The 25045-nt window shown below is 39.0% G+C and overlaps 2 protein-coding genes and 1 long non-coding RNA gene across 4 annotated transcripts in view; 1 reads left to right on the top strand and 2 right to left on the bottom strand.

The window, feature by feature from the left end:
- Nucleotides 1-17291, top strand: part of LOC116657172 (copine-4-like) — a 52708-nt gene extending 35417 nt beyond the window's left edge. Inside the window, exons 3-4 of the mRNA XM_032458682.1 lie at nucleotides 16771-16897; nucleotides 17151-17291. Coding sequence (XP_032314573.1) covers nucleotides 16771-16897; nucleotide 17151 — 128 coding nt within the window. The 3' untranslated portion in view covers nucleotides 17152-17291. The remainder of the gene's footprint in view (nucleotides 1-16770; nucleotides 16898-17150) is intronic.
- The window catches only part of LRRC2 (leucine rich repeat containing 2), a 44206-nt gene continuing 25685 nt past the window's right edge, over nucleotides 6525-25045 (bottom strand). For both annotated transcript variants that reach the window (XM_006194471.3, XM_032458679.1), the window contains exons 5-9: nucleotides 21392-21528; nucleotides 20069-20214; nucleotides 18261-18416; nucleotides 10654-10790; nucleotides 6525-8368 (exon numbers count right to left, since the gene is read on the bottom strand). In XM_006194471.3, the coding sequence (XP_006194533.1) occupies nucleotides 8319-8368; nucleotides 10654-10790; nucleotides 18261-18416; nucleotides 20069-20214; nucleotides 21392-21528 (626 nt within the window). In that variant the 3' untranslated portion in view covers nucleotides 6525-8318. The remainder of the gene's footprint in view (nucleotides 8369-10653; nucleotides 10791-18260; nucleotides 18417-20068; nucleotides 20215-21391; nucleotides 21529-25045) is intronic.
- On the bottom strand, nucleotides 17088-18250 carry LOC116657173. The gene is made up of 2 exons (XR_004312190.1): nucleotides 17874-18250; nucleotides 17088-17531 (listed from the first exon to the last, which is right to left on the bottom strand). It is a non-coding gene; the product is annotated as an uncharacterized LOC116657173 (long non-coding RNA).

Here is a 25045-nt window from a genome sequence, read left to right as displayed (position 1 = left end):
CTAGGTCTTGGTGCTAATGATCCAATCAAGATAGCTTCCAAGAAATCTCATGCAGATGAACAGTCCCCGAATGTCTGCCACCAGCTTTTATGCCCTCTGGGTGAGCCACATTCGTCCCCTACCTCCCCATAAGACCCTCCAAAACAAGCAGGCAGGTCTGGTCCAGGTTCCTGTGAAGTCATTGCCTCTGCCATTGGACATGGTGCACGTGAGATTCTGTGTACACTTCCCAAGAGAATGAAGTCTTTGTTTCCCCCAGTCCCATGGGCTTCTGGAGTTAAGTCCCACTGGCCTTCAAAACCAGATGTCCTGGGGTCTTTCCTCCCCACCCCCACCCAATGCCAGAACCCTGGGCTGGGGGACCTGACATGGGGATCAGAACTCTCACTCCTGTGGGAGGGCCTCTGTGACAATGATTCTTTAGCTTGTGGGTCACCCACCCCAGGGGTAATGGGGCCTGATTTTATAGTTAGAATGCCCCTACTACCATCCCACTGTGGTTCCATCTTTATGTTACCACTTGAAGATCTTTTTTGCTAGGTTCCAGTCTTTTTTTTTTTTTTTTTTTTTTTTCCTTCCCTGATGATTGTTTAGCAGTCAGTTGTGGTTTTGCTATAGTCATGAGGAGAGGCAAGCTCATGGTCCTACTATTCTGTCAACTTGACTGGCAATCCTATTGTTTGTGGACTTTTTAATGATAGCCATTCTGATCAGCGTGAGGTGATACCTCACTGTAGTTTTTGATTTGCATTTCTCTGTTAATTTTTGATACTGAGCATCTTTTCATGTGCCTGTACATATGTCTTCACTGGAGAATCTATGTTTTCATTGGCATTCTGTATGTCTCCAGTTAGAGAAAAGAGAAATGCCTGTTTAGGTCTTCTGCCCATTTCTTGATTGGCTTTTTGTTTTGTTTTGTTTTTGTTTTTGGTGTTGAATTGCACTGGCTGTTTGTATATTCTGGAAGTTCAGCCCTTGAGGTGGCATCATTTGCAAATATTTTCTTCCAGTCCATACGTTGTCTTTTCATTTTGTTTATGATTTCCTTTGTTGTGCAAAAGCTTATAAGTTTAATTAGGTCCCATTTGTTTTTGCTTTTATTTTTATTGCCTTGGTAGACTGACCTAGGAGAAAATTGTTACGATTTATGTCTGAGATGTTTTGTCTATGTTCTCTACTAGATGTATGGTATTTAAGTCTTTAAAGCATTTTGAGTTTATTTTTGTGTATGGTGTGGAGTGTTCTGACTTCATTGATTTATATGCAGCTGTTCAGTTTCCCCAATACTGCTTACTGAAGGACTGTCTTTACTCCACTGTATATTCTCGCCTCCTTTATTGAAGGTTAATTTGACCATAAGTATGTGGGTTTATTTCTGGGCCCTCTATTCTGTTTCATTGATCCATGAGTCTGTTTTTGTGCCATTACCATGCTGTTTTGATTACTGTACCTCTGTAGTATTGTCTGAATTCTGGGAGGATTCTGCTTCATTTTCTTCAGAATTGCTTTGGCAATTCTGGGACTTTTGTGATTCTATTTAAGTTTTAGGATTACTTATTCTATTTCTGGAAAAAAAAAAAAAGTCCTGGGTAATTTGATAGGGATTGCCTTAAATCTTTAAGGTTGCTTTGGGGGGAATGGCCATCTTAACTATTAATTCTTCCAATCCAAGATCATGGGGTATCTTTTCTTTCCTTCTTTTCTTCTTCTTCTTCTTCTTTTTTTTTTTTTTTTAATATCCTTTTTCTTTTAGAGCAGTTTCAGGTTCACAACAGAACTGAGGAGAAAATACAGAGTTCACACATAGCCCTCACCAGCCACACATATATACCCCCCTACCCTCAACATCCCTCAGTAGTGTGGCATATTTGGTACAATTGATGAACCAACAGGCACATTATTATTAACCAAAGTCCGTAGTTTACATTAGGGTTCAACTCTTGATGTTGTACATTCTGTGGGTTTTGACAGATGCATAATGACACGTAGCCATCACTATAGTATCATACAGAATAATTTCATTGCCCTAAAAATACCTTGTGCTCCATCTATTCATTCCTCCCTCCCTCCCTCTCCCCAAACCCCTGGAAATCATGATCTTTTTATTGTTTCTGTAGCTGTGCCTTTTCCAGAATGTCATTTGGTTGGAATCGTACAGTTTGTAGCCTTTTCAGACTGGCTTCTTTCATTCAGTAATATGTCTTTTAAGTTTCTTCTATGTCTTTCATGGCTTGATAGATTTGTTTTTTTTTGCTGCGCATATATTTTTAAATTTACACATATATACTGTTCATTGTTTCTAAGAACACTTAGAGCTTTAGCTTTTAAACTTACATAGTTATCAAAGGAATAAAGCCAACCACAATATAAGAATTAACTCCAAAAGATACATACACCCCGCTGTTAACAGCAACATTATTTATAATTGCAAAGATAGGGAAGCATCCTAAGTGCACATCAATTGTTGAATAGATAATGAAGATGCAGCATATATATCTATGTAATGGAATACAACTCACCCATAAAAAGGACATTTTGCCACATGTGGCCCTTCATTCCTTTTTTTTTTTTTTTTACTTCAAAAACCAGAATTTTATAACTGTCAGAGACATTTCCATTACATCAAAAACAGCAAAATACCTAGAAACAAACCCAATCAAGGAGGTTACCTATACTCTGAAAACCAAAATGACACAAAGAAATGGAAAGATTTCTTGTGCTCTTGGATTAGAAGAATCAGCACCATCAAAATCGCCACACTACCCAAAGCAATCCACAGATCAGTGCAACCCCCATCAAAATACTCGTGACATTCCTCACAGAACTAGAACAGACAATTCCAAAATTTATAAGGAACCACAAAAGACCCCGAACAGCCAAAGCAATCTTTTGTAGGTCTCTCTCTCTTTTTTTTTTTTCTCTTTCTTCTTTTTCTCTTTTCTTATGGTTTGATGACTAGAGAAGGTCCTTTATCATTTGTTGTAAAGCTGGTTTGGTCGTGCTGAAGTCTTTTAGCTTTTATCTGTGAAGCTTTTGATTTCTCCATCAAGTCTGAATGAGAGCCTTGCTGGATAGAGTATTCTCGGTTGTAAGTTTCCCCCTTGCATCATTTTAAATATATATATCATGCCACTCCCTTCTGGCCTGAAGAATTTCTGCTGAAAAATCAGCTAACGTTATGGGTGTTCCCGTGTATGTTATTTGTTGCTTTTCTCTTGATAATTTTAGTATTTTCTCCTTATCTTTAATTGTTGCCAATTTGATGACTATGTGCTTTGGTGTGTTCCTCTTTGGGTTGATTCTGTGTGGTACTCTCTACACTTCCAGGACTTGGGTGACTGTTTCATTTCCCATGTTGGGGGAGTTTTCAGTTATTATCTCTCCAAAATTTTTCTCAGATCCTTTCTCTCTCTCTTCTCTTTCTGGGACCCCTATAATGCGAATATTAGGGTGCTTCATGTTGTCCCAGAGTTCTTTTAAACTATCCTCATTCCTTTTTCTTTTTTCTGTTCTGAAGTAGTGATGTCCACTAATCTGTCTTCTAGCTCACTGATCATTCTTCTGCCTCATTTAGCCTATTCTTGGTTCCTTCTAGTGTATTGTTCATTTCAGTGATTTTATTCTTCAACCCTGGGTATGCTTTATATTTTCCAACTCTTTGCTAAAAACTTCACTCTGTGCATCTATACTCCTCTTGAGTTCTCTGAACATCTTTGCCATCATTATTCTAAACTCTTTCTTGCATAAATTGCCTATCCCATCACTTATTTCTTCTGGGATTTTATCTTGTTCCTTGGCCTGGGAGATATTCCTTTGCTTATATTGTCTATCTTCCTGTGTGTTTTGGATTCCTTCTGCAGGCTTTAGGATTATTGTTTTCTTATTTCTAGTATCTGCCCCTGGTAGATGAGGCTGGACTAGAGGCTTATGCAGGTTTCCTGGCAGGAGGAGCCAGTGCCTGCCCACTGCTGGGTGAAGCTTGGTCCTGGACCTCTGGTGGGTAGGGCTGTGTCTAGAGGCCTTTGTGGCTTAGGAAGTCTGATGATGGGTGTGGCTGTATTCCTATCCTGTACATTGTTTGGCCTCAGGCTTCCCTGCAGGCTGTTGGGTGGGGCTGTCTTGGTGCTAATGATCCAATCAAGATGTCAGCTTCCAGGAAAGCTCATGTAGATTAACACTCCCAGAATGTCCGCCACCAGCTTTTATGTCCCCAGAGTGAGCCACAGCCACCCCCCACATCCCCAGGAGACCCCCCAAACCCAGCAGGCAGGTCTGGCCCAGGTTGCTATGAAATCGCTGCCTCTGCCCTTGGACGTGGTGCATGTGAGTTTCCGTGTAAGCTTCTCAAGTGAATGGAGTCTGTTTCTCCCAGTCCCATGGAGTTAAGCCCCACTGGCCTTCAAAACCAGATGTCCTGGGGTCTCCTCTCCCCAATGCCAGGACCTGAGCTGGGGAGCCTGATGTAGGGCTTAGATCTCTCACTCCTGTGGGAGGGCACCTGGGACTTAACAAATCTTCAGCTTGTGGGTCACCCACCTGAGGGGTGTGGGGTCCAACTGTATCATGAGCGTACCCCTCCTACCATCCTGCTGTGGTTCCCTCTTTGTTTTCAGTTACAGATCTTTTTCGCTAGGTGCGTCTTTTTTGAATGGTTGTTTAGCATTCAATTGTGGTTTCACTGTAGTCTCGAGGAGAGGCAAGCTCGTGCTCCTACCACTCTGCCATCTTGACCAGAACTCTCCAAGATCATGGGGTATCTTTTCATTTCTTTAAATCATCTTCAATTTCATTTATCAATGTTTTAAAAAGTTCTCAGAGTGTAAGTGTTTGACCTCTTTGGTCAGATTTACTCCTAAGTATTCTATTTTTTATTTTTGATGTGATTTTAAAAGGGATTGTTTTCTGACATTTGTTTCTGTATGTTAATCTTGTATCCTCTTACTTGCTGAATTCATTTATCAGCTCTAGTAATTTTTTACATGGAGTAATCTTTAAGGTTTTCTATATAGAGTATCATGTCATCCACATATAGTGACAATTTTACCTTTCCCTTCCGATGTGGATCCGTTTTTAAAAACTGTCTGATTGCTATGACTAGGACTTCCAATATTAGATTGAACTGAAGTGGTGAGAAAGAGCATCCTTGTCTTGCTCCAGATTTTAGTGGGAAGGTTTTCAGTTTTACACTATTGAGGATTATATTGGCTGTTTGTTATAAATAGCTTTTATTATATTGAGATATTTTCCCTTTATACCCACTTTAGTAAATTTTCATCATGAATAGATGTTGAATTTTATCAAATGCCTTTTCTGCATCTATTGAGATGATCATGTGGCTTTTGTCCTTTTGTTGTTGTGGTGTATGCCATTGATTTGCATATGTTTAACCATCCTTGTAACTTTGGGATGAATCTGACTTGATCATAGTGGATGATCTTTATGTGTTGTTGGATTCAGTTTGCTAATACTTTGTTGAGAATTTTTTGTATATATATTCATCAAAGATACTGGCCTATAATCTTCTTTGGTAGTGTCTTTGTCTGGTTTTGGTATTAGGGTGATGGCTTCATAGAATGAGTTTGGGAGTGTTCCCTCCTTTTCAATCTTTTGGAAGAGTTTGAGAAAAGTCCGTATAAATTTTTCTTTGTATGTCTGGTAGAAAACCCCAGGGCAGACATCTGCACTTTTGTTTGCAGGGAGGTTTTAAAATTACAGATTCTATTTCACATCTAGTGATCTGGTCTGTTCACCCATTTCTTCTTGATTCACTTTTGATGGGCTATTTATTTCTAGAAACCTAGTTATTTTCTAGGTTGTCCAATTTGTTGGCATATAAATTGTTCACAGCATCCTATTTTTTTTTTTTTTTTGTATTTTGTGATATTGGTTGTAATTTCTCCTCTTTCATTTCTTATTTTGTTCATTTGAGTCACCTCTCTTTTCTTATTAATGAGCCTAGCCAGAGGTTTGCTGATACTGTTTCCTTCTTCAGACAACTAGCTCTTGGTTTTATTTTTTCTGTAGATTTTTGAATGTCTATTTTATTTCCTCCCTGATCTTTATTATTTCTTTCCTTCTGGTAACTTTAGGTTTTGTTTGTTCTTTTTCTTATCTAAGAATTATATTTCCTTCTTTCATTCAAATTGACTCAGTCCATACATAGCTTTGAGATTTTCATATCTCTTATTATTTGTACTAAGGTGTTTATTCTACCTTAGAATCTTTCTGCATTGTTGTATTTATATGAATGGTAGGGGGGAGGATATAGCTCAGAGGTAGAATGCCTGCTTAGCATGTACAAGGTCCTTTGGTTCAACCTCCAGTACCTCCGTTAAAATATATATAAATAAATAAACCTAACTACCTTCCTAAAAATAAAATAAAAAACATTTTTAAAAAATTTTAATAGTATTTCTACAAGCCTCATATTTAAACAGTATATTTGTTTATGGGTATTATGTAACATGAAACCATTACACATCAATGTAGTTACTTTTTCATTCATTCTTACATAACAGGCAAGGTTTTTGCACAAAAGATTGGTTTTATTGAAATTTTACATAACTTATTGACAGTCAATTTATGTGGAAGCCCTTATTTCCCCCCTTTTCAGATATTTCCATTTGGCATGAAATAAAATTCCAAATTCATTCAAGCTGTATAACTAAATTTAAATATTTTTAATGTGTTAAAAAGAAAAATACAACTGAGGTTCAATTAAAGTGATTTCTCGTTTTCCTACTCTTTTCATCTCTTAAAAACAAACTCTGAAAAGTAGGTTAAGTTGAAGCAGTGCTCTACTGAAGCATTATCATGTTTTAAAATGTTCTGCTTATTTTATGCCTGTTAAGGATAAACTATTTAGAATTATGATTAAGCCAATCAAGGCAAATTATTGGTTGTCAGTATTAACCCCTCTTGGGGTAGGCTAGTTCTTCAGATAAGAAAATAAACATCAAACAAAAATTACCCTTCATTTCTAGCACAGATTAACTTCCAAAAAAACCCAACTGGCTAGACCTGCGCTGTCCAATATGAAAGCTACCTTTGGCTACTTAAACTTAAATGTAACTAAAAATTCTTCAGTCATACCAGACATTGCTCAAGAAGCACACACATCTGGTGATTACTAAATTGGACAGCATAGATGTGGAAAATTTCTATCACTGTAGGAAGTTCTACTGGACAGCACTGGGCTGAACCATACAGGAGCTGACTCATCTATAACTATGTGAATATATGTTTTTTTCTTCCTTCTTAATCACAAAAGCTACTTGTTTAAACAAACCTTAACAGATTGGCAATCTTGTTTATTTTTAGCCCCAGATAACAGTATAAAAATAGGTATTTGTACAATTTCTCCGAATCATACAACACAATGGAAAAGTCCAAAGTCCTGTAATAAATCCCTTCTTTACTAACGTAAAGCCAGTCTCATGAGCTCCCTCTGGGCCGCAGCATCTTGGCCAGGGGCAGAGTTCTCCTGTGGTACGTGCAGGGAAGCCTTGCTAGGGACTCCACATCAGTGTGGACTAGTCACTCCTGCTACCTTATCCGGCCTCCTTGGAGGATGGGTCCCTAGCAGCACCACCTCTGCTCCTTCCTTTCAGGGGAGCCCATGGTGCCCACTCAAGGCAGGCTGACCGTCCACACAGGGCACACAAGGCTACCCATGACCAGCTAGGCCCACACCTCCTCTGCTCAGGCCACCGGCGCACCATCTGAGCCCAGTGCCTGGGTAGATAATCCAGCCCTTCTTTCTACCTTCAAGGCCCAGATTATATACCTAAAAGTCTTTCCTGAGCGCCTCCCTTGTAAAATATAACTTAAAATATATGAAAATAGCAATTTGTATAACAAACCCAAAGAAAGCTGTTCTCAGTTAAAAGACAGAAATGTATTAAACTCTTTAAAAATAAATAAACTCTCATCTGACTAGTCCAATATCAATATTCTTTTCACAACCCCTTTTTCCTTGGATTCCTGAAAACAATGCAATCAACTTCAAAATTTGGTCTTTAAGTGATACTTTTAAAAAATAACACATTTTCTAAAATATTAAATGTATATTATTTAGAAACAGGTGTATGCAAATAAACTTTTAAATATCAATATACAAACCCATTTATCAATTCTCCAGTTAACAGAAAGAGGTATTCACATGTTTGAAATTTGAAAATCATTTTTCCTAACTATGACCGTGGTTTCTAGACTTTGCCCTTAAGCACAAGCTATTATTCCTCTACGACATGACCCACAACATGAAGATTTATAGCCTCACAGGGTAGGAAGATTCTGTAGTCTTCTGCTGGATGGTATCAAAGCTGAAGGCTGAAAGATACTTTGGTGGTATAGCTGGGAACAGATTCTGTAACAAAAGGGAAAAACATACTCAACCATTGCCTTATTTTGTTATGAGATATAACTACATGCTCTGGCTATGTCACAGCCTATCAAAATTATGCCATTTTATATACTTCAATTATAGAGATAAATGTATTTATCATCAAGTCAGGTGTAGTCATGCTTTAGAGAGATCTGAATCTAAGAAAAATACACAATTATTAACTCAATTCTTTTGCAATCTTCTCAGCTAACTAACACAGCTACATCAGCATCTTGGAAACTCTATGACCCTAAAATAATAGAAGTTGATAAAAAAGAAATAGATGGCCAAGGACTGGGCACTGTGGATACCAGGTAAAAGGGAATATGGTTTATAAGAGAACTTTGAGCTATCCCTAAACCAAGCAGAAGCTTAGGAAATAATCCTTTTTATCGGTCTTGCTCTTCCCACTGGCTTCTCTTTCTCCCCCTCTCCCTCCCTCTCTCGACATATACAATGTGTCAAAGGATGGTCTATACCAATGGTTCTCAAGATGTGTTTCTCAGGCATCAGTATCACCTAGAAACTTGTTAGAAATGAACATTCTCCAGCCCCAGAGCCTGATGACTCAAAAACTCTGAGGGTAGGGTCTGTAGCTGATTCTTACATTGATTTATAGTGTGAGGAATAGTGAGGGGCTTCACTTTGCCATCATTCTCGAATCTCACACGGTTGGAAGTCCATGTGGACTCCCTAAGTCTACTTTTGTTCCTTATAGAGATTAGTCTGATTTTAACTCAGACATTAGTCTGATGGGGAAGGAGAGAAAAGAGGAAAGACACCAAAACAAAGAAAAAGGAAAAACAAATAATTAAAAGCATATGGCTGACCACATATATAGATTGAACTATTAAGAAATCATCATTTTTATAGGTCCAAACCAGCTGAATATTGGCAAGATCATTTGGTTCAACCTGATATAAATACATGAAGGATAGATTATAGTTAATTTAGAAATAAGTGAATAAACTGAAAATCTGTCATGACTAAAATTAACTTTTAAAAGCAAATTATTTTACTGTTAGCCACACAGATCCAAAGCTTAATATCTATTTTCTCTAATTTGTTTTTTAATATATATATTTTTTATTGTAGTCAGTTTACAATGTCAATTTCTAATTCATTCTTCAATCTTATTTAATAGCACTAAAATATAAATAAGCAATGAATACAATACAATAAAGTTTTTCACAGAAGAAACTTTACAACCCAAAGATAAATTTTGGCAAATAGTTGTGCTATTTCAGTTTTGGAATTTCTAATTTATTTCATGATATTTCAGCATTCAAGATTAGGGATGGCCAAACAGATTAGGTAACTGTATAGAAACTTCATTTAATGGAAAAAAATTTGCCAATGAATGGTATTTCTCATTAACATCCTGAGACATCTGAATACCTGAAGGTGACGAATCATCTTCAGACATCTACCGACGAGGAAGGAGCAAGGTCACCTGTGTGATATTTTCTGAGGGAGACTGAGGGAATCTGCCCCCAGGAGCTTACCTTCAAAGTCATGGGAGTCAGGGCTCCCTCCTCCCTAAATCCACATGCAGGACATCTTTCTTTCAGGTCTACCCCCAGCATTATCAACAAAAGAGAACTGAAAAATTAAGGACTAACTCGCAAGCATCCACACCCAGAAAAGAGATGTGGGATTAGAAGAACAAAGACTAATTTTCATTTTTTCCTGTGTCTCACAGGAAGGGGCTCAAAGGCTTCAGGAGCACTTTGGAAATAGGCACTGGGGGGGGGGGGGGGCTTTCATCCTTTCCTGAGGTCCTGTGACTGCCCTGTTTCTCTGTATCATCATCACCACCCTTGGGGAAACCAAAGCCACATGATCTGTTTACTAATCTGCCATCCTGGTTTCCCTTTTGTGGTTTTTATGTAGATGTAGCTTGATTATACAAGAGTTTACTTTTTCTAAAATGGATTTTGAGATGGAATCTTTCCCCATTAACTAGAATACTATTTTATCAATATCATTTTGTCAAAAACCCATGTAAAGTTAGTAGTGTAACCCTCACATTTTAAGTGTTATGTTTTCCAGCCTCTCTGTCACATAGTCAATGATGTGGTAAGCATTCTAGCGCACTAGGAAATTTTGATTATTTTAAGGAAGCTTTACTTTTCCATTTACCAAAAAAAACCAAAGTAGCCTACCCCTAACCAATTAATCTTTTATCAATTTGACATATAAATGTATTACATGAGTACATGGATTTCTATATATTCGTTTTAAATAATTTTAAATGAGTAACCTACCTCTTTCTTTAAGATCTTCAAGATAGGCTTTCATAAATTCTTTATCAAAATGCTGGCGATCTCGTTCACTTTCTATCATATCATCACCATCTTGACACTGGGTATTCTCAATGGGATTGTCCATAAGGCTTACAAATCTATTCAAGAGAGTATGGAAAATGTCATATTTTCACCTGTGCCTTTGTAACCTTGTGAAATTCCTCTCAGAAGAAGTCAACATTTGTGGCAGTAAATCTCAAGTTCTCACTTATTCTTGAAAGACACAGCCAACCGCGTAACATTCGTGTCACCAGTGGAATTCCACCACACAGTACTCCAACAAGATGATGGAGGCAGTTTATGGCACAGACTATGTAGAGGTTTGATGGGGAAACGAGGGCAACGTAGCCACGGGCAGAGGGCAGAGAGCAGCCCATAGTCTCCCTGTCACGTATGCTGTCTTACTGTGTTTGACAGTACTCCCAACTGGTGATCTCAAACTCTAAAATGATGTGGCTACATTGAAAAGGGCTCAGATAAAATCCCCACCAAAGAGGTATTTAAAAGATGCACTACTCCTGTTAAAAAAAAAAAAAAAAAAAAAAAGGAAGCTAAAGGAGAGAAGCCAAAATGGCACTTGATCTCATTTCTTTATAATTTTAAAAGACCTCTTGATGTGAAAAATTATACAAATTTTTCAATTTAAAACAGGAAATCTTTCAAATAGTCTTTGGTTGCAATTTTAGGCCCTACTCAGTCTTGGGGTGTTGGAGTTGTTCTCTCCGGTTTGTAGAAGAGACATCATATACATATAAATGATATGAGCCACGTATCTCAGAATTTAGTATGTGTATTTCCCAGTTCATTTTCATCTTAGCTGTATTTCACGTCTAAAAATGGGGAAAGCAAAAATGTTTTAATTCTTATATAGATAGACCCACTCAACTTTTCCTTTGCAATTTATTTAATTGAATTTTTATTGCCCTTCCTATCCAAAAATAAGAAATACTTATTTAATCATTCTTCAACTTTTTTTTAAATCAATCACTGTCCATATCCTAAAATTTGAACAGAGCAATGATATTTATGTAAAGCAGCAGTCTCTCGCCCTACCCCTTTGCATCCTCTTCCACCCAGAGAAATCTCTTTCATAGGTCAATCACCATTTTTACTTAATCTATTTGAAATATCCTTTGTCACAGGACAAATACTTTAATGTTGTTCAATCAAGTGGAAGTCCTCCTCCCCTGATTTTCAACTCCTGCTACCTCCCTAACCCTTCCTCCTCCCAATTTTTATCTATACTTTACTTTTTAAACATTTTATTTGGAAAGTTTTCAAAATTCAGGGAAGTTGAAATTTTTTTTAAAGTGAACACCCCTGTACCCACTGCCTGGGTTCCACATTTAACACTTTACTGCACTTGCTTTACCACATAACCATCCCTCTATCCACCCATCAAGCCATCTAATTTTTTGATGCACTTCAGAGCACATCACATAAATTGTGGACTTTTTATTGCTGTAGATTTTATTCTAGTACATATATAAATTTTTTATTGAAGTATATAGTCAGTTTACAATGTGTCAATTTCTGGTGTATAGCACAATGCTTTAGTCATATTGGAACATTTATATATTCATTTTCATATTCTTTTTCACCGAAGGTTACCAGAAGCTGTAGAATATGGTTCCCTGGGTTATACAGTATACACTTGTTGTTTATCTATCTATATATATACACATACACACACACACACACACACACATATAGTAATATCTGCAAATCTCAAACTCCCAATTTATCCCTCCCACCTCCTTACCCCTGTCCCTAGTAATCATGTTTATTTTCTGTCTCTGAATCTGTTTCTGTTTTGTAGATCAGTTTGTTTGCTTTTTTTTTCTTTTTTAGATTCCACATATAAGTGATATCACATATATCACTTTATATATCTTTCCCTTTCTGGCTTACTTCACTTAGAATGACAATATCCAGGCCCATCCATGTTGCTGCAAGTGGCATTAATTTATTCTTTTTTATGACTGAGCAGTATTCCATTGTATAAATAAACCACAGCTTCCATATCCAGTCAGCTCTTGATGGACATTTAGGTTGTTTCCATGTCTTGGCTATTGTAACTACTACTGCTACGAACATTGAGGAGCAGGTAGGTTTTTTAATTAAGGTTCCCTCTGGATATATGCCCAGGAGTGGGATTGCTGGATCACAGGGTAAGTCCGTTTTCAGTCTTTTGAGGAATCTCCATACTGTTTTTCCACAATGGCTGCATCACAACTACATTCCCACCAGCAGTGTAGGAAGGAGGGTTCCCTTTTCTCCACACCCTCTCCAGCATTTATCCTTTGTGGACTTTTGAATGATGGCCATTCTGACTGATGCTGAGATGATACCTCATTGTAGTTTTGATTTGCATTTCTCTGATAATAAACATGGTACTGAGCATTTTTTCATGTGCCTATCAGCCCTCTGTATGTCTTCACTGGAGAATTGCTTGTTTAGGTCTCCTGTCCATTTTTGGATTGGGTGGTTTGTTTCTTTATTAAGTTGTATGAGCTGGTGATATATTCAGGAAATTAAGCCCTTGCCGGTCTCATGTTTTGCAAATATTTTCTCCCATTCCGCAGGTTGTCTTTTTGTTTTGCTTATGGTTTCCTTTGCTGTGCAAAAGCCTGCAAGTTTAATTAGGTCCCATTTGTTTGTTTTTGCTGTTACTTCTACTGCTTGGGTAGACTGCCCTAGGAGAACATTGCTGAGAATTATGTCGGATAATATTTTGCCTATGTTTTCTTCTAAGAGGTTTATAGTGTCCTGTCTTATGTTTAAGTCTTTAAGCCATTTTGAGTTTATGTTTGTGTATGGAGTGAGGGAGTATTCTAACTTCACTGATTTACATGCAGCTGTCCAGCTATCCCAACACGACTTGCTAAAGAGACTGTCTTTGCTCCATTGTCAAAGATTAATTGACCAAAAGTTTGTGGGTTTATTTCTAGGCTCTCCATTCTGTTCCAGTGGTCTATATGTCTGTTTTTGTACCAGTACCGTGCTGCTGTGATTACTGTAGCTCTGTAGTATTGTCTGAAGTCTGGGAGGGTTATGTTTGGGCACTGTTGATATTTTCTGACTCTTTGCTGAAACCTTCGCTCTGTGCATCTGTACTCCTCTCGAGTTCCCTGAACATCTTCACCATCATTCTAAACTCTCTCGGATAAACTGCCTATCTCCTTGTCCTCTGTTCCTTCTATGATTTTTGTCTTGCGCCTTGCTTGGCCTGGGAGAGATTACTTTGCCTCACACTGTCAACTATCCTTCTGTTTGCACTTTGAGGTAGGTTAGTTCCGTTTGTCAACCATGGAGAGGTGGCCCTCTGTGGGAGATGTCCTATTTGTCCCAGCAGTACACTCCTCTCTTGTCACCCAAGGGCCAGGGTCCAGCCAGTCCCAGGGTAGATTCAGGCCTGTGTTTGTGGATTCCTTCCACAGGCTTTGGGATTGTTTTCTTATTTCTGGTGTCTGCCCCCTGGTGGGTAAGGCTGGACCTGCACCTTCTGCTGGTTTCCTGGCAGGAGGAGTGGGTGCGTGCCCACTGCCAGGTGAAGCTTGGTCCTGGACCTCTGGGGGGTAGTGCCGTATCTAGAGGTATCTGTGGCTCAGGAAGTCTGCTGACTTGGGGGGGGGGGGCGGGGGGAGCTGGCTATGTTCCCACCCAGCATGTTTTTAACTTTATTTATGTATTTATTTTACAGTATCATATTTTTTTAATTGTAGTACAGTTGATGTCCAGTATGGTATGTTACAGGTATACACTATAATGATTCCCAATTTTGAAAGGTTTATAGGTACTATAAAACGTTGCCTATATTCCCCCATGTGGTACAGTACCTCCTTGTAGCTTAGTTTATACCTGATAGTCTGTACCTCTTAATCCCCCACCTTGCCCCCGCTTCCGTCTCCCACTGGTTACCACTAGTTCCTTTTCTTTTCTGTTATATTCACTAGTTTATACTTTTTTTAGATTCCACATGTAAGTGGTATCTTCCAGTATTTGTCTTTGTCTGACTTACTTCCCTTAGCATCATGCCCTCCAAGTCTATCCCTGCTGTACCCCAGAAACTAACACAACATTTTAAATCAACTGTACTTCAATTAAAAAGCAAACAGCCCACCAACCCACTTAAAAGATGTGCAGAAGAACTGAACAGACATTTTTCTAAAAGAGGAAATGCAGATGGCCCACAGGAACATGAAAAGTTACTCAACATCACCAGTATCAGAGATATGCCTGCTCAAAATCACAATGAGATATCATCTCACAACTGTCAGAATGGCCATCATCAAAAAGAACACAAATAACAAATATTGGCAAGGATGTGGAGAAAAGGGAACCCTTGTACACTGTTGGTGGGAATGTAAATTAGTGTCCTGGGTAATTTGTTAGGGATGACATTAAATCTGTAGACTCCTTTGTGTAGTATGGCCAGTTTAACAATATTCTTCCAATCTAACAGCATAGGATATCTTTCCATTTCTTTAAGGCATCTTTAATATCCTTGGTCAATGTTTTGTAGTTCTCCATGTGTAAGTCTTTCACCTCCTTGGTCAGATTTATTCCTAAGTATTTTATTTTTTTGGATGCAAATTTAAAAGGGATTGTTTCTTTACTTTCCTTTTCTGATATTTCACTGTTAGTGTAAAGAAATGCAACTGATTTCTGTATGTTAATCTTGTACCCTGATACCTTGCCAAGTTCTTTTATCAGCTCCAGTAGTTTTTGTGTGGAGCCTTTAGGGTTTTCTATACACAGTACCAAGTCATCAGCATATGACAACTTTACCTCTTCCCTTCTAATTTGCATCCCTTTTATTTTTTTCTTGTCTAAATGGCTAAGACTTCCAATGCTATATTGAATAGAAGTGATGACAGCAGGCATCCTTGTCTTGGTCCACATTTTAGCAGAAAGGCTTTCAGCTTGTCACCGTTCAGTACTATGCTGGCTGTAGGTTTGTCATAAATAGCTTTTGTCATGTTAAGTATGCTCTCTCTAGTCCCACTTTGGTTAGAGTTTTTATACTTTTACATTAATGTCAAAAACACTTGCATTCTGATCTGTAACTATATTTAATGTTTCTATCTTGCCTACAGCTTGATTCTAGAAGTGCAAATCAATACACAGCACTTAGACATTTTTGCAACAATTATCTGGTAAGGCTTGGAGATGCAGGCAGTGCTTGCCCAGCTGCCAGCCTTGCCACGGGCAACCTCTCAGGGAGCAGGCCAGCACCCTGGGGAATACCCGAACACAAAAGCTGGCATCTTTGCTTCAGGGCCACCCTAGAGCAAACATCACACTTCTGGTCGTGGGCTGGACAGCTGGTGCTGACTGATCTCCCGAGGGAATCAAGGAGGAGCATGGAGGGCAGGGGCTCACCTGTTTCTAACAGATTTTCCGTTCATTCCTTCTGTTTTTAGCACCAAAGTTTACACACCTCCCTGTACCTGGAATCTGACCACCATGCTTCTTCAGAGTCCTTTAGGTCAGATGGCTCATTTCTTGGTTTGTTCTGAGCTTCGGCCTATTTCATCCTATTTCCATGAGCTACCACTGTTTCGGCTGCTGCATATCTCCCCAGAAACGTATTGGGATCTCTATTCTGTGACGGCCTTCCCTGTTTCCTCCGTCATCATGGGTTTATGTTTTTAATTTTGCTCCCTCATTTTAAGGGGGGGGAGGTCCTCAAGATGGATAGGTGTTAAGTACACGGTCAACCTCCCCATCAATACCATGGCATTTGATACTCTTTTTACAGTTTCTGTATTTAATTTGTGGCTTAATCCAGATTTCTTTTTGTGTGCTATTTATGATATATAGCTTTACAGCATAAGAAAGGGAATGAAGAAAGGCTTTATCTTTGTCTACCTGGCCAATTTCCACCATGCTGTATTAATATTTCCCCACTGGTTTATGAAAATTCCTGTGTCATGTATTAAGGTCAATTTCAAGACCACCTCTTCTAATAATGTATCTGCAAATCTCTGCCTAATATCCCATCATTTATTCTAGGCAAATTCTGTTGCATTACTCTTGTTTTCCAAAATTATCACTGCCCTTCTTCCCTTTCAGAGACATTTTCAAATCAGTTCCTCAGTTTCCAAAAAGGAATCCCACCGGAGCTATGGAATCACATTATACTTCAGCCTAATTTTTGGAAGAAATCACCTCTTGACTGTTTTTCTATCCAGAAAAGATAGTAAGTACCTCCCAAAATGTAAGCCCTCTTCGATATTCTTTTGGAACACTTCTCGGCTCCCTTCATATAAGAGAGTCATTCCTTCCAGGGTTTTTCCTAGATATTTTTACTGTTGGTTATTAGCATTACTGCCATGATGTCTTCCACTGTTGTCTACAGGTTATTCCTAAGAAATCAGTAAGCTATTGAATTTTTAGTGCAAAGTTTTTTTTATTGAACTGTTATTAATTCAAAAAGCATCTGATTCTCCTAGATTTCCAAGTCCTACAGTTGTATATTTGAAACAACTGTAGTTACCTGCACAGTCAGTTTTACCCTGATCAGAGGTCCTCCTCCTCCCCCTGGATGTGAGACTGCTCCATCTGCTCCCAGCTGCCCGAATCTGGAAAGGGTTTGAGGGGTGAGTTCTGTTACCCCTTCTTTTCCAGAATGCCGTCTAGGTATGGAGAAGTGGGCCTCTTCTAATCTAGACAGCATTCCTAAGTCAGCCAAGGACAGAGGATGGCCCATTCCGACGAGAGGCGCAGGGTGGAGCAGATGTCTTAATCTTGTGCTTCTACAGGACTGATTTTAGTCTCTTCTTTGCAGTAGTTAACCTCCTTACTTCTGTTTGCTATGTATCTTATTGCAGAGACTGGAAGATAAGGAAGACTCATGCTAACAGTGAGCATTTGCTACTGTGAAAACTGGGAGTCCCAGGGAAATAAACAACTGGTGTTCAAGGCAGGTGGGACCCCAGACACAGTGAGGAAGTGGCTCTCACAGGAGTGGCCTCGTGAGAAAGTTCCTGGGAGGCTTTGAGCTGCTGGGGGTGGGCCAAAATGGTCTCTGGGTGAAGGTGATAGGGGAACCCTAAAGCCCCAGATTCTGGCAGGATGGTACTAGCAGGGAGCTGAGGGGACGTGCCTCAGACGAGGGAAGAGCTGGGGCTTTTCAACTCCACATCCGAGGTAAGAAAGTCTATTTAGTTTCTTACCTTAGATTGGAGTCTATCACCTTAGTATGGATGATTTTTCATAGTTCTTGGTGGTTTGCAGATTCTTTCAAGGAAATCCAAAGAAGGGTGAGGCACCGAGGGAGGATTCAGCAGCCACTGACCCATCTACCCCGGCCAGCAGTGACGTGAGTGCCCAGTGACAGACCAGGGCGGCCTTGGCACTGCGTGCCTTCAGCCAGCAGACAGCATTTGCCCTGAAATCCTCTGAGCTTTACCTCCCCAGGCCGTTGGCCAAAAACTTCAAAAAGCACCACAACTTCTCAGAGTACGAGAACGATCTAAACGGTTCCTGAGAAAGGCTCCAGGCGATTCTCACTCTTACTTTGTGTCCAAAAGGGTCTCTACTGGGGATCCTGGTCTACTCACTTTAAAGGTGTGGATGAGTCACAGAGGGCCGTTGGGAGCTCCACCAAGTGGTCCCCGCTGACAACTAACAGGGTGAGCTTCTTTAGGTTAAGCAGGGCATATGGAAGGTAAGTCATCTTGTTCTTATACAGGAGGAAGGTCTCCAGTTCCTCTAGCCTAAAGAAGACGCAAAAGAGATTAGAACAGAAGGATTCAGCCTCACAGCTAAGAAAACCAAAATGGATTACAAATAAGGATTTCTTACTAGAATTTACCTAGTTAATTTTTCATATGTGATCATTATGAGAATAAACTATTTAAGTAATTTTAAAGCCATGCCACCATCCATGACATGACTTGGGTTTTCTTTTAAGGTTTTGCTGACTCAGTTGCCAACTGAAGACACAGGTATAGCAGAAGCAAAATCAACATGTCCCCATACCCCTACCAAAGTGTCTACTGTATTCCCAAGGATTAACGGGGCATGGGAAAGAAATCATATTAGAATTAGAGAATAGACAAATTTTGGCAACATATTTCTTTTGTTATGTCTTCAAAACAGTTTTTAAAATAGGAATAAACCTGCAGAGGGAAAAGAAAAGGAGCAATATGCTCCAAAGGTCTTCCTCTGTCTTCCAGAGTGACCCTCTCTAGTTTTTTCATTCATTTGTAGAATTTTGACTGATCTCACAAATGCTTCACCAAGTTCCCCTTGTGTTTCAAACTAAAACAATTCCCACTTTGTCTCATAAACTTGGAAAGCATCCATCCACAGCAATCATATGAGAATGCACTCAGGACCAAGCCATCTTTGGCTTCTGCATCTCGACAGCTGACTTATGCTACCTTAAGAAGACTGTGGATTCCAGAAGGCTGGAGAGTTTGTTTCATCCACCACTCTCCGGGCCTGCCATGTGGGAGCCCAGTAATACTGGTGAAATGAATGACTCTTACATGAGTGAGTATAGTTATTTTTTAAACAAGAAATAGCTATGAGGATATGCTTAGGTTTTCTAATTATATCAATTTTGTTTAAAATGTTAGGTATAACGAATCAACAAATGAAACTAATAAAAACTATCCTGATATTCTGTAACAAATGACATGTTTCTATTCCATACATAATGAATTTACTTTTCTACCTTTGGGGAGGAAGGGATAAATTGGGAGTTCAAGATTTGTATATACTACTATGCATAAAATAGATAAACAGCAAGTTTATACTAAATATAGCACAGGGAACTATATATTCAATACCTTGTAGTAACCGATTATGAAAATGAATAGATGTGTGTATATGTATGTATGACTGAACTATTGTGCTGTAGGACAGAAACTATTGTAAACTGTATTTCAATTTAAAAAAAAAGTTAATGGTTCCATTCTGTTGGACTGAAGTAAAGTTCACCAAGACGACAAAGATGTGTTCAAATGCTTATAAATACACACACACACACTTATGTATACACATACACATATATAGTTGACCTTTGAACAACACAGGCTTAAACTGTGCAGGCCCACATGCACGCAGCTATTTTTCAATAGTACGTACTGCAGTACCGCATCAGTCTGTGGTTGCTTGAATCCGCAGAGAAACCCCAGCTACGGAGGCCGACAATAAATTACATGCAGATCAACCCCCTTGTTGTTCAGGGGTCAACTGTACATGTGTATGTGTGATGCAAACTATTCTATAAAGAGCCAAACTAATTTCCTAGAAACAAGAAACTCGAGAACATCAGTTGATTTCAGAGAGCATTCATGTGCTGTGCCTGTTTAAAATGTAAGTGATTCACGTATTTCACCTTCAGAGTGCAAGCAGCTACCTGTCTATGTCTTGCGGCAGATCGTTCAGGTTATTGTTGCTGATGTCCAACCACCGCAAATTAGACATCCGCAGCACACAGATCGGGACGCTGGAGAACTTGTTTACTGAGATGTCTACGAAGGAAACTTGCTTCAAATTACTTAACTAGAAAGGAATCACAAAAATATTCGGATTACTTTTTAATAGGAATGTCTCTTCCCAAAGGCATTTCTATGAACACATGCAAATCCAATCAACATTACAGGTGCACACTGGGGGTGCCACAATAGCACACAGTGGCTGCCCTCAAGCCATTTACACTTTCATAAATAAGCAATGCAATTTTATGTAGTAAGAACTAATGTGAAGTTTCCAATTTGCCACGTTCAGTAACACCGAGAAGTAAGTGGTTAATCTGTCCAACAGGAGTGACTTACGTAGTGGACGTGGGGTGAGGGATAAAAAGGTCAAAGATGAGTTGTCCCACTTCCAGCCTGAACATCTGAGAGATTACTGCGCCACTTTCTAAAGTGGGGAGGACTGGGGACTGAGCAGCTTGTGCAGGGAATTGTGAGCCCTGGCTGTGCACCTGCACTGGGACTACCGCCCGGCATTTCCTGGGGTGACACGGTGCTAAGAATAGAAGCAGCCACTTCCTCCCACCCTGAAGTTTTCAGAAATGGAGAATTAATATGCCTTCTAGGACTAGACAGAATCAGTGGCCAAGGCCTTGTCAGAGCCTCACCAGTGATACTATTTTCAGCCGATTCATTAGCAGGAGGATTTGAGAGATCTTTCTCTCTTCAAGCACAAGCAGCATGCTGAGTTTTATTTGGCAGCAAAAACTGTTCACTTCCATCTGCTCCATTTTATCAGAAAGTGATTTAAAATCATTTCTCCACTGAATATAATTAATATTTTTTAGTTAATGGACTTCTCAATTCCTCTCTGCAGGACTGTATTAGTTACCTCTTAAGTTTTGCTATGAATATATGAATGTTTTGAATTTTATCCCTTTATTTCAACTGTTTCCAATTTAACCATTATGGATAAATAAATCAAAATCTGCATTGCAGAAAACTGGCATCCCAGACATTAAATAAAAATATCTGGCATTATTATGATTTTTTGCCTAGTTTTCTGAACTTAAATTCAGGTTGTGGACCAGTATAGTATCATTTGTAAAGACTTTATAATAGCTGGTTTAGGGTGATTAAAATGTCAGGAAAATGTGATATAAATAAAAATGGATTTCATCTTTTAGAGCTTCTCCCCCATGTTATAGACCATTCCATGTCACAAACCACATAAAAGCAAATCACAGTGCAAAAATGTTTCTTACCTCAAAGGGGAGCTCGGTTAATTCTAGATTTCCAGAACAGTCCAGTTTCTCTAAGTCTTCACAGTCTCCCAGTTCTGGAGGAATGCTTTCCAGACGGTTGAAACTCACATTGAGTTCCTTCAAGTTCTTCAAACAACCTGTCAGCAGAAAAAATTAATATCCATGGTGCAGGTCCTTTAAGATTTTTAAAGAACAAAAAACAAAACAAAGATGTATAAGATAGATGTAATAAATGATGGTAGGGAAGGCATTAAAAATAATTTTGCATTTCCCTTTTAAGCACTTTTGCATTAAAAGTCTGCTCATCTTTTATCCTGAGCACTTTGGACTGTGATCAGAGCATTTTCTCCTTTCTTTACCTGTGTAACCCTTCACCAAACTACAGGTGAGGTGACTGTAGGGGATATGGCCTCCATGTAGATTGGGTCAGGCCTCAGCACCCAGAAAGTGCAAATCCCCTTGAAATCATGATGAATGAAATGACAGGCAATGGCTTTGAAGTGGTCCAGTTCCTAGGAAGGACGGTGGCCAGCTGTGGCCTATCAGTGGACTCTAATGGGATGGAGCTAGATACTGAAATAGGCACAAAACTTTACTTACAAGATAAATGACTCAAAGTAGTTTTTTTATAGACTGCATAAAATTCATTTATCTATGACTTCATATTTGCGTTGATTTAATTATGACCTGCCATGCTTCTTAAATAATATGCTTTAAAAAGGCCTAAGTCCCTTTTACAGGCAGGAAGTGAACGCACTAACAATATCACACAATAACTGGATTGGTGGAGAAACACTGCATCCTGATAAACACACGACCTGTTCCCAACAATCAACCAGCACAAGACAAAATATTTTAATATTCTAAAAATCGTTGTCTCGCATGTTCTAAGGCATTAAATACTTTAACACTCAATCTAATTTTTAAAATTAGAAAACCAGAAGTATTGTCTACTTTTGGAGAGCAGGCACTCGAAATACAAATACCCTGCCATTCTATAAGTGAAAAAGGGAAACTTACAAAGACAGCATATTGGAGGCAGGGTCATTCCTGAGTCAGTTTTGTTCATCTCACTGTAACAAGTATAATGGTGATGCTGTGGAAATCAGTGGACCCTCTAACTTACCTACCTGGTACACTCTGCAACCTTTGTCAGCTACTGGTATCAAAATAGCTTGATGGATAAAGCGGGGTAATACAAAATGAGAAAAAAATTTCTCCTCTGGGGAGGTTTGGGGAGCATGTGATCTAATTAATGCTCTCTGGAGCTCCAGATTCTGTAAAACACTGTATTACAAAACACTTCTTCAGTTTAAAGCAGCAAAGTAGAAGGTTGGCATAGATGGTGTGACTATTCTAAGCAGTCTAGTTTTCAGATACAGGAAAGTACATGTATTTATTAAAGTGTTACATAATCAGGTGGATGGAGGCATTTGGTCCAGTACATTTATATCAAGTGTATCTGAATTTGTTTATATAAGGGGATGCCAAAAGAAAATGAGATAACCCGAGAAAAAGGTGTATACTAGCTCCTCGTAAGCTCAAAGAGATAGTCAATTTTTCAGCTCGAGAAGGAAAAAAAAAGTACTTTAGAAAATATGCCTCCAGTATAACATTTCAACAACTTACAGACAGAAAGAAATCATTTATGTTTGTATTCAAATCACTCTTCTTGCCATTTATTTCACCATGCCTGATCTCCTTTGATAAACACTACTTTTCCTTTCTCAGTATCCTGCTAAGAATTTGGCACTCCTAATAAAAACAGCATCATACTGGCATAAAAACAGACATATGGATCAATAATACAGAATAGAGAGCCCAGAAATCAACCCACAGACCTACGGTCAATTGATCTTCCACAAAGGAGGCAAGAATATACAATGGAGAAAAGACAGTCTCTTCAGCAGGTGGTGTTCGCAAAACTGGACAGCAGCATGTAAATCAATGAAGTTGGAATACTCCCTCACTCCACACATAAAAATAAACTCAAAATGGATTAAAGACTTAAATATAAGACACACCATGATAAATTTCCCGGAAGAAAACACAGGCAGAACATTCTCTGCCACAAATCTTGGCAATGTTCTCCTAGGACAGTCTACCCAAGCAATGGAAATAGGAGCAAAAATAAACAAATGGGACCTAATTAAACTCAAAGTTTTACACAGCAAAGGAAACCATGAGCAACACAAAACAGCAACCTACAGAATGGGAGAAAATAGTTGCAAATGATGTGACCAACAAAGCCTTAATTTCCAAAGTATGTAGCCAGCTCACACAACTTAATAACCAAAAGACAAACAACCCAATCCAAAAAGGGGCAGAGGACTTAAACAAGCACTTCTCCAATGAAGACATACAAATGGCCAAAAGGCACATGAACAAATGCTCAATATCACAAATTATCAGAGAAACGCAAATCAAAACAACAAGGAGGTATCACCTCACACCAGTCAGATTGGCCATCGTTCCAAAGTCCATGAACGATAAGGGGTGTGGGCAAAAGGGAACCCTCCCACATTGCTGGTGGGAATGCAGTTTGGTGTATCTGTTATAGAAAACAGAATGGAGATCCCAAAAATACCTAAAAATAGACTTACCATATGATCCAGCAATCCCACTTCTGAGAATATACGCGGAGGGAACCTCAACTCAAAACGCTACACGCACCCCAAGGTGCACAGCAGCACTATCTGCAGTAGCCAAGACATGGAAACGTCCATCGACAGATGAGTGGATAAAGAAGCTGTGTATATTTATACAACAGAATACTACTCAGCCATAAAAAGAATAAAATAATGCCATTGCAGCAACATGGAATGACCTGGAGAATGTCATTCTAAGTGAAATAAGCCAGAAAGAGAAAGAAAAATACCATATGATATCACTTATATGTGGAATCTTTAATTAAAAAAAGACAAACTTATTTACAAAACAGAAACAGACTCACAGACATAGAAAACAAACATGGTTACCCAGGTGGTGAAAGAGTAAATTGGGAGTTCAAGATTTGCAGACCCTGATATATATAACAGATAAACAACACGTTTATACTGTACAGCACAGGGAAGTACATTCAATACTTTGTGGTAGCCTATGGTGAGAAGGAATATGAAAGTGCATATATGCATGTTCACGTACGACTGAAGCATTGTGCTGTACATCGAAAATTGATACAACATTGTAAACTGACTATACTTTAACAAAAATATATTTAAAAAAACAACACTCCACACGGGGTGCAGCTAAAGTACAGTGAACCTGAGTTACCCACTCCTCTATAACAAGTGGTCAGCAAGTCTGCTGCTCGTCTGGGGGAGACGTCACCTAATCCTAGTCTGGGTATACAGGTGGTCTGGGCTTTGTAGTCTTTGCACACCCAGCAGGACATGCACAAGAACCACTGTCCTGATGGATGGTGCATTTCTGGTCCGAGGGTGTGCATCGTGAGTGTGGAGCTCCATGCAGCCCCAAGACCTCTGCCTCTCACACCCAAGAGAAAGAAACAGTGACAATGATCACTGTGGTCGTCACTTAAAGTGAAGCAGCTGAACAACAATATGACTGAAAATAATAAAATTTTGATCAAAATAACATAAGCTAAACTGACTTTATCAACTAACTAATATGTGGACGCAATATACTGTATCG

This window comes from Camelus ferus, chromosome 17 (genome assembly GCF_009834535.1).
Source record: "Camelus ferus isolate YT-003-E chromosome 17, BCGSAC_Cfer_1.0, whole genome shotgun sequence".
In the NCBI taxonomy this organism is placed as follows: domain Eukaryota; kingdom Metazoa; phylum Chordata; class Mammalia; order Artiodactyla; family Camelidae; genus Camelus; species Camelus ferus.
This window is presented reverse-complemented; position numbering and strand designations above follow the sequence as displayed.